Below are 9,050 nucleotides of genomic sequence, written 5' to 3' on the forward strand. Positions count from 1 at the left end.
TTGTTATCAATATATATATATATATATATATATCTGAATCTGTCAGAAACTTTTATCATTCTCAATCGAATTTGCCAAAAGCTATCATGGCCTTCTGTAACAGCTTTGTCCAATACTAGTGAAGCCCATACAACTTACTCTATTGTTGGCAAGAAATATTTGTAAATTATGTTTGATTTTAATTTAAGTTCCGTGGTCTATAAATACCTAGCCAGTGTTTGAAGGAAGACATAATAGAGCCTTAGAGGTTTAGAAACCCTTCCTTCCTTCCTATGTAAAAACCCTGTTTAATATAATAATATCAGTCAATCTTATGTAATCTGCTGCTCTCCTTTATGCTTTTAAGCAATCTTTTATATTTCTTTAAAGAATATGAGAAAAGACACAAATAAACGTGAGTAATATAGAGGTGGACATATAAGAAATTCAAAGGAGGTGTAAGACTAGCATGTAAAGAAATATAAAAGATTGCTTAAAAGCATAAAGGAGAGCAAAAGATTACATAAAATTGACTGATACTATTAGACATAAGAAGAAAGGAAGGAAAGGTTTCTAAACCTCTAAGGCTCTATTCTGCCTTCCTTTAAACACTGACTGACTGACTAGCTATTTATAGACCACGAAACTCAAATGAAAATCAAACATAATTTACAAATAGTTCTTGCCGACAATACAATATGCTGTATGAGCTTAATTGGTAATGGACAAAGCTGAAGCATAGAGCCATAATAGTTTATGGCAAATTCGGTTGAGAATGACAAAAGTTTCTGACAGATTCGGATAATGTTAATACTTCTTTTTTCTTTTTCTTTTTCTTTTTTAAGTGTTGTACACTATTAGTCCCACGTATATATATTCCCCTCCCCTTTCTCCTTCTCTCTCTTCCGCGGCATTTTTTAGGCCCATTATTATTTTTGGTTTGAGACTCTAGGCCCAATATTTCAATCGCGACTTTACTCATGTCATGAGAGGGCAACAGTGGCAGGTCCAACATTAATCCTTGCAAGTCCTAAAATAAACCGCCAACGACAACATTTTAGGTTTAAAATTCAGCGAACATACGTGTGTAACCAACCACCTGTCGATTCCAAAACAAAAAACCGGTAAGCTTGTATCTCTATTCTCGATAATTTTATCTGTGTTGCCGATGATTGTTTGACCCTATCAGCATGCATATATGTTTTGAGTTGCTTGTTTTCTTTATTCATATCAATGTTTGAGTATGCGCTTAACGTGTTCGAAGAAATGTCTGAGAGAAAAGTTTGTATGTTTTTAGCTTGGTTACCTTAGCAAGTTTTTCCATTGTGGCAATCAATCATGGAAAGAAGTGACGATTCATTGGAACTAAACTAAAAACTAGTGCAATGAGAACAAAAATTTGCTTTCTGCTAAGCAGGGTTATTGTGAATTATATTTTTATTAACTACTTTGTTTTTCTTTTAGAAAGAGAATTGAGCCAATATGGGAATGTTGGACTGTCATTAATTATTATTCATTAGGACTAGAGGTACTTAATAGTTCAAAATTGAATATGGGCATAGTGGTTTTAGGAGTAGGATTCTTTAAAAGCTATTGCTGGCCTTGTTTCTTAATACATTAAGGAACTACTCAGCCTAGGCTTTGTTTTAGACATGGGTTTTGGTACCAAATCCAACTTGAACTTAGTATGTGGAATGATGGCAGTCTGTCATGTTCTTGGTCGTTAACGTCTTTAAAAAATGTTTTTGTGTTGCATAGTTTCCAATTTTTGAGCTGTTTTTGCATTGTTGGCTCTGGAAATTAGGCACCGTTTGGTAGAGTTGTTAAACAACTCATTTTCAGTTTTCAAACAACATTACACACATTTTCATACATTTTTTCACCCACACGTATTTCAAAAAACTACAAAGAACATTACTCAAACTCCTCTACCAAACGGGCCCATTTTTAGAAGAAAGTAATTAAACTTGCTTAATTCCTGGTATCATCTTGAACTGACCTCTGTTAGCAGGAGTTTGGTCTTTCAAGTTACCACCTACATAAGTACAAGTTATTTACAACATGGGCAAAGCTTCAAGAGATAAGAGGGTAGGTTTTCCATTTTGTGAGAATTTCCTTTCTCTCTTTTGTTTCCCAGCTTTTTAGTGATTAGTTCATTCATTTGTAGGATATATACTACAGAAAAGCAAAAGAAGAAGGTTGGCGAGCTCGAAGTGCCTTTAAGCTCCTTCAAATAGATGAGGAATTCAACATATTTGAAGGTGCATTAGAACTATATTGGACCCAAGTTGTCTTTTTTTTTTTTTTAATGGAGCTCAAGTGATTGTCAAAGCATTCTATAGAAATTTCTATTCATCTGATTGATTATCAATAGACAAATAGAAGCAAAAAAAAATTAACCATATTGACTTACAGAAGTTAACCATATTGACTGACAGAAGAAACCAAAAAAAGAAAAGAAAAGAAAAGAAGAACTGTATTGGACCCAATTTGTGTTGTTGATCCTACTGCACTCAAGGTGTAGATGTTTTAGGTTTTAATGATCCTTTCGTTGAAACTGAAAGAAATAATAAAACCTGTAAATAGGCATTGTTACCATTAACAGTTTTTTTTTAATAAGGAATTTTCTTCATTCTGGGGCTGAAATTGAAAAATAATAAAATATTGACCAAATACCTCGAAATGTGCAACTCTCTTTGGTTAGCCTACCATCCTACAAATCTGAAATATTTGGCTGCACCTTGATTTAGGAAATAAATTTAATTTTGTGAAAACTTTTTTTTTTTGTTGTTGAATATATTTTGTATTTATGATTTGAGTACATATCGAACCTTCAACTCCTTAATTAGAATTTGATCGACAGGAGTGAAGCGGGTGGTAGATTTATGTGCTGCCCCTGGTAGCTGGAGTCAGGTATTTTCTCTTGGAATGCTAATTTTACCTTCCTTTGAACTATGTTGTGAAACTGCTTTTATTTATTTTTGATAAGTAGAATTTTATTTCATAGATAATATATAGTATACATAATTCAACATTTTATATTATCCATAATTTTAGGTCTAGGACTTGTTAGTTGTGAAACTGCTTTTATAAAGAAAGCCATTAGCCCATTACTCTCCTTCTGGGATAGGTTTGCTTTACTAACTGAGCTACTCTTGAGCTTTATAGAAAATGTTACTGTTTGCAATGATGTGACTTCAGCATTCACATTGACTATCACCGAAAGGGTTCAACCTCAAGATTTATGTTATCACTTATCAGTTTTTTCTTAGCATCTTACCTTCATATCACGCTTTGTCAGTACATGATTTTCCTACTTTCAAATGACATGTTACACCACAGTTTGGAACTTTGAAACATATTTCCTGCATCCCATCTTGTTGGAGGCAGGATATATGATGATTGATGTGCCAATGCTTGCAGCAGACTTCCCTACCCTGTATATACCTAGTGGACAAATTTTTGTGGTAAAAATATGTGAAGCATCTTGAATGGATTTTGATACCTTGTTCTTATGTGTAGGTTTTGAGTCGTAGATTGTATCTGCCAGCAAAGCTTTCTCCCGATTCAAGGTAGGTCACCTTGCTTATGTCAAGTTTTCTTTGGAACTTTTGTGCTTATTCAAAAAATTTCACATTTGTCATAAGCTCTTTTGTCAAATTTATGTTCTAAATCTACAACAAAATATAAGGTCAGGTGTTAGATTCCTCCTTTCCAATCAATAGGAAAAATTGGAAGAATGTATATTAAGATATTCATAGGAATCAAATTTGGTTAAAGTTGAATTTGCATTTATATTATTGTTTTTGATAAGTAAAAATGTGCTTAGACAAATTTACATTTTTATATTATCATAACCCGTTTTTCAATCCTTTAGTTCTCAATAATTAGATCCAATGAAATAAGAAACTCTTGTTCTGGAGAACTATCACCAAGCCTTTAGTGCACTCAATGTTTCAAAGGTATTGCATATAGTTACTATTCTGATTGGATGCTGGTGTCTATAATTTTCTTTGAGGCCCTTAAAATCAGAAAACTCTGATCTTTGTTATGACTTTTTTAGGAAGTATTTATCTAAAAAAAGTGGTGACATCTTGAGGAAGATAGTATTAATCAAATTCCAATGAATATATTTGATGCTGGCATTTAGAAAATCCTGTGGTCTAACAAAGATGTCTCTGTTCTGATTTCTGTCTGTTGGTATTGTTTTGAAATTTGGAGATTGATCTGGCCAATGCATTTTTCTTATTCTATAGAGCTAAATTTCATTCCATGTTTCTTTATCTAGGAATCTCATTGAGTTGTTATGATACTTAAAATCACGTTATAAATATTTAATTAAATTTTGGAGTTCCCTTTCATTTGCCTTAAAAGGTTAACTTATATACTCCTACCAATTGAGGTTGTTGGTCACTCTTAAACAAATTCATGTTTTGAAATGTGTTTTTATTTTGTAATCCTGTTAATATCAAATCTTCTCCTTGCATGCTAGTTCCCTAGCAAGACAATAACTTCCTACTTCAACATAATATGCAGGGAGAGTGATCTTCCTCTGATTGTAGCCATTGATTTGCAGCCCATGGCTCCAATCGAAGGTGTTATCCAGGTGCAAGGTGATATAACAAATGCTCGAACAGCTGAAGTGGTAAGGACAGCCTTCAAGTCTATGTTATATGTTTTCATTTGATGTATGAAGACAAATTACATGTGATGCTTTTGCATAATTTTATAGGCCACTTGAATTCGTTATGGCTCATGTTCTAGTAGGATTTCAAAATAATTCTTGTTTTTCTTAAGCACTTTAAATTTGACTATCAAGTTTCTTTAGAAAGTTCGCTGATCATTAATACTACTTGGGAGGCATTAGTGTTCAAGTATTCAACAAATATTATGCATTAAAATGATTGAAGTTTTGTTTTGGCTGGTTACATGATCCATTTGTGTACTTGATGTCCCAAATTTTACTTGTCAAAAAAAAAAAGAAAAAAAGAATGTCCATTTGATGTCCCCAACACCTATCTTAATATAGACTCTTGATTGATCTTGAAGATGATGAAAACCAAATGGTTTAGATTGACTGCATATATGCCCTAACTAACCACAACTAGTTGGGCAAGGCATTTTCATTTCAGTGGAATCTTTTGCTGTTATTTCAATCATTTTGGGTTCCTTTTGGCTATGCTGGATTTGGGTCAGTATTTGGGTCAGTCACATTATTCAAGTCTAATGTTTTGATGATGACTACATAATCAGTTCAACTTCAATCTACACGTATAGATTCATGATGGCCAAATAACTCCAGTGAGTTGTATGTTCTGTTAGTTAGACAATATGGATGATACAGACAAGAGATTCCCATATTTTTTGTCCTACTTTGCAGTCATTCATGTTCAATATTTTTTTACAATGAATTTCTTTGTTGCATTATGGATCATGTTATTGGTCACCCATTGTTTATCCTACTCTTTCTTTCTTTCATTTTTTTTTCTCTCAAATTTTCTTCAGGTTATTAGACATTTTGAGGGTTGCAAAGCTGACCTGGTTGTTTGTGATGGTGCTCCTGATGGTAAAACAATGGTTTTCATTTTTTTTTTAGTGGTCCAGTATTGTTCTTTACCTTGCTTTATGCTGTGCTGTTTTGCAGTAACTGGTCTTCATGACATGGATGAATTTGTTCAGTCCCAGCTTATACTAGCGGTAAATCCCAGTTCCTCATAGACCATCCAATGTCTTTCTTGGGAACAACTTCCTATAGTGAGTAGTTTTGGATAATGATTACTTTTTCAGAAGAAGCACAAATACATGTAATGATTACATGTGTGCTACTGTCCCTCATTATTCATTTTCTCTCAAATATTCCATCTTAATATTGGAACATTGACTACTATGAGGTTTGTCCTCCTTGTTTACAGTGGTTCTTTGTGACATGCATATGTTTTATATATATATATATATCGATTTATTTATGTATCCCTGTTAAATTTATATCAATATGACCAGTTTAGATTTGAAATTAGGTGAAAGTTAGGGAGAAATGTATGGTTTTAATTTATGAATGCAGTTTGTAAGAGGAACATTTGATGTTCTTTTCTTTTTTTTTTTTAAATCAATAAAATAAAAATTTTACAGCATCAAAAATAGCTAAAAAACAGACTCCCTGTACACACCCTTGTGTGCCAAGTCCATAATGCTAGCAAAAATTACATGAAAGTAATAAAAAAAAAAATCCTCTTATATTTCTTGGTAGCTTTATTTTGAGAGATTACACAGTAACTAAATTGTAGCTAGAAAATTTTGCAACTGAAATTTGAACCAGTGCCATTCCATGAATCCTTTATATTTTCCACAAATTCTTCCATTTTTTACTGCTGTTTTTGGCTGTTCTATTCCTTGCTTGCTGTTTTTCAGGATGCAGTTGCTTTCAATGATAAGTGAATTTTGTTGAAATTTAGAATTAGATTGATTCCACATGGACCATCTTTCTTGCAGGGTTTAACAATTGTTACTCATGTACTTAGAGAAGGTGGAAAGTTTATTGCAAAAATATTTCGCGGCAAGGATACTAGTCTTCTTTACTGTCAGGTAAATCAAATGCCTGTTGAAATTCTCAATATCAGTACTGAAGTTCCTGTGATATGATACAGCTGTATACTTATCCCCAAAAAAAAAGTTCCCGTGATATGATACTGCTGTCTTTTTCCAAAATTATATCATGAGGTTTAGGGGCAAAGCATGTGTAATCCTTTTTTCCATTCAATTTAACCCTCCTTGTCAAATATGTTAGGTTTTACCAAGTGTTCACAGTATTGGTAAATAACATTTTCTGAAAATTTGAAAATAAGCCAGGAATTAAGGACCTCCTTTTATAGCCCAAGGCAAAGGGCTTTTTGTTGGATCCTGACAGGAAAAAATAAAATAAAATAAAATAAAACAAGAAAAGGAAAAAGAGGTGAATACAATTCTCAAGTTGATTTTATATATATACTGATCAGGGCTAATCTGGGAGTGCACTACTGAATAAGCTTTCAATCAGTGGGTACCTACTAATGATAGATCTGAGGAATTTCTGTTGAGCTTTTCTACTTGTGGTGCAACGTTACTTCAAATTTGGCCAAGGCATTATAGAGTTTTAATACAAGTAGATATCAGTTAAGGTGTAACCCACTTCATAAAGCAATAGTTTGGTGTTGGCGTTGTGCATGATATTCCATGCACCTAACCAATTGATTCAAGCCCCATCCAACAATAGTTAATCATGTCTATGATGAATATTTTTTTTTTTGGATAAGTATGTCTATGATGAATGTCAATTGTGCAAATCTTGCTCTACCACCCCTTTCTTTAAAAAGAAAGAACTATAGTGAATAACTAAGAGGAAATGCCTTCGGAAAGTGTTGGCACATCTTTGTTCCCTTTCTATCCTTGTCATCTTTGGCATTAGTGTTTGTCTGTTTATGCCTTATTAGTGTATGATGAGAACCAAGCCTATATGGAATGTTCTTAATGTTTTGCTTCTTTGTTGCAGCTGAAATTATTTTTCCCTCTTGTGACTTTTGCAAAACCAAAAAGCAGCCGTAATTCCAGTATAGGTAACACTTTCTATTTCCCTCTAGTACACAACCCCTGTACTTGGAGGCACTTACTTTTCTTCTTTCAGTAAATAAAATATAATTATATAAAAAAATTGACACAACTATTTTACCTTTCCTGGAGGCACTCAGCAATTTTGAAATTATTACAAATTAAGGAAAATCTGCCATAACATAAGATTAATTGTTGTGGTCATCACTATTCCCAAGTTAAGATGAAGAGTAGTCTTCTTAATCATCTTTATGATAAAATTTGTAGTAAATGCTAATTCTTTTAACTCTTTTCATACAGAGGCCTTTGCAGTTTGCGAGAATTATTCCCCTCCTGAAGGATTTAATCCAAAAGATCTATATCGCTTGCTAGAAAAGGTGGGGAGTCCATCTGGAGGAGAAGATCTAGGTAATGTGATGTTCTACATGATTGCATTTGTATGTATGGTGTATTGATTAGACATGCTTAGAATTGCATTATTGCTTAATGGATTATGTCTCGAACTTGGACAATTTACAAATGGTCACAGTTTGAAAGGAAAATTCCCAAAGCTTTCATCTTCTTCCCCTTCTTTGTTGGATTTTGGTTGAATTATGGGTTCTTGTTTGATGGGGCCAATTTTATCATCATAGTTGTTAGTTCACGTGGAAGTAATGATATTTTGTTGGATAACAGATTGCAGTAGTGGATGGTTGGAAGGGCCAAATAAGGTGTATATCCCATTTCTAGCTTGCGGGGACCTCTCTGGGTATGATTCTGACCGTTCGTATCCGTTACCAAAAGTTGCTGATGGAACTTACAAGAGCTTGGATCCTGTACAGCCCCCTATTGCCCCTCCTTATAAGAGAGCTCTTGAATTGAAGAAAGCGTCCAGTCATGGAATCCAAGAGCTTGAAAAGCTCTCCTTGGATTCTTGATCATGATGTATAACAAACTCAAGTTGCTAAATTTGTTTTATGAGTAATTACTTGATGAATGGATAGACAATAATTAGTGTAGGCCTCAAAAACTTTTGTTTGTGCTAAAACGCCCATTGCTTTTTCCTCATACTGGTTTACTTGTCCCGCAAATTGTTGGGAGCATCTTTGATAACATATTTCAATTTATTTCTGGTATATTGGCTACAAGATAATATTGAGGTGATTTATGGAACTGACTTGCAAATTATACGGGAAAGCATTCAGTACTAGGAGGTGGTACCGTGGTATCTTCACTATCTTGTACAATGTATATTTCTTGAGTAAATTTGTCTGTATCGTCAGGTCAAAAGACAGAAATAAAAAGCAGAAATCAAAGTGGGGATATTCGCTGATTTTCAAGTTGTGGTCCTGACAGCAGTGACTTTTCACAATTGTGACTTTTCACTTTGAATATTAGACAGGCTCAACGTCCCAGTATGGTCCATGTCTATGAGTATGAGCTGTGTGGTTGTGAAATATCAATCAAGACTGGGAACTTTCAATGTAGTTGATCTACCACTCTCTCTCTCT

At 33.7% G+C, this 9,050-nt stretch overlaps 1 protein-coding gene across 1 annotated transcript; it reads left to right on the forward strand.

Annotated features, from left to right (window-relative positions):
- The first annotated feature begins 891 nt into the window (after positions 1 to 891).
- On the forward strand, positions 892 to 8,712 carry LOC112031009 (uncharacterized). Its single transcript, XM_024063676.2, has 12 exons — positions 892 to 1,103; positions 1,991 to 2,067; positions 2,147 to 2,240; positions 2,843 to 2,892; positions 3,502 to 3,551; positions 4,516 to 4,624; positions 5,485 to 5,545; positions 5,624 to 5,676; positions 6,469 to 6,561; positions 7,505 to 7,568; positions 7,861 to 7,968; positions 8,236 to 8,712. Exons 2-12 carry the CDS (start codon positions 2,041 to 2,043, stop codon positions 8,475 to 8,477), a joined length of 951 nt encoding a protein of 316 aa, XP_023919444.1. The 5' UTR covers positions 892 to 1,103; positions 1,991 to 2,040; the 3' UTR covers positions 8,478 to 8,712.
- The last annotated feature ends 338 nt before the right edge of the window (positions 8,713 to 9,050 follow it).

This window comes from Quercus suber, unplaced genomic scaffold (assembly GCF_002906115.3).
Source record: "Quercus suber isolate HL8 unplaced genomic scaffold, Cork oak 2.0 scaffold_52, whole genome shotgun sequence".
In the NCBI taxonomy this organism is placed as follows: Eukaryota; Viridiplantae; Streptophyta; class Magnoliopsida; order Fagales; family Fagaceae; genus Quercus; species Quercus suber.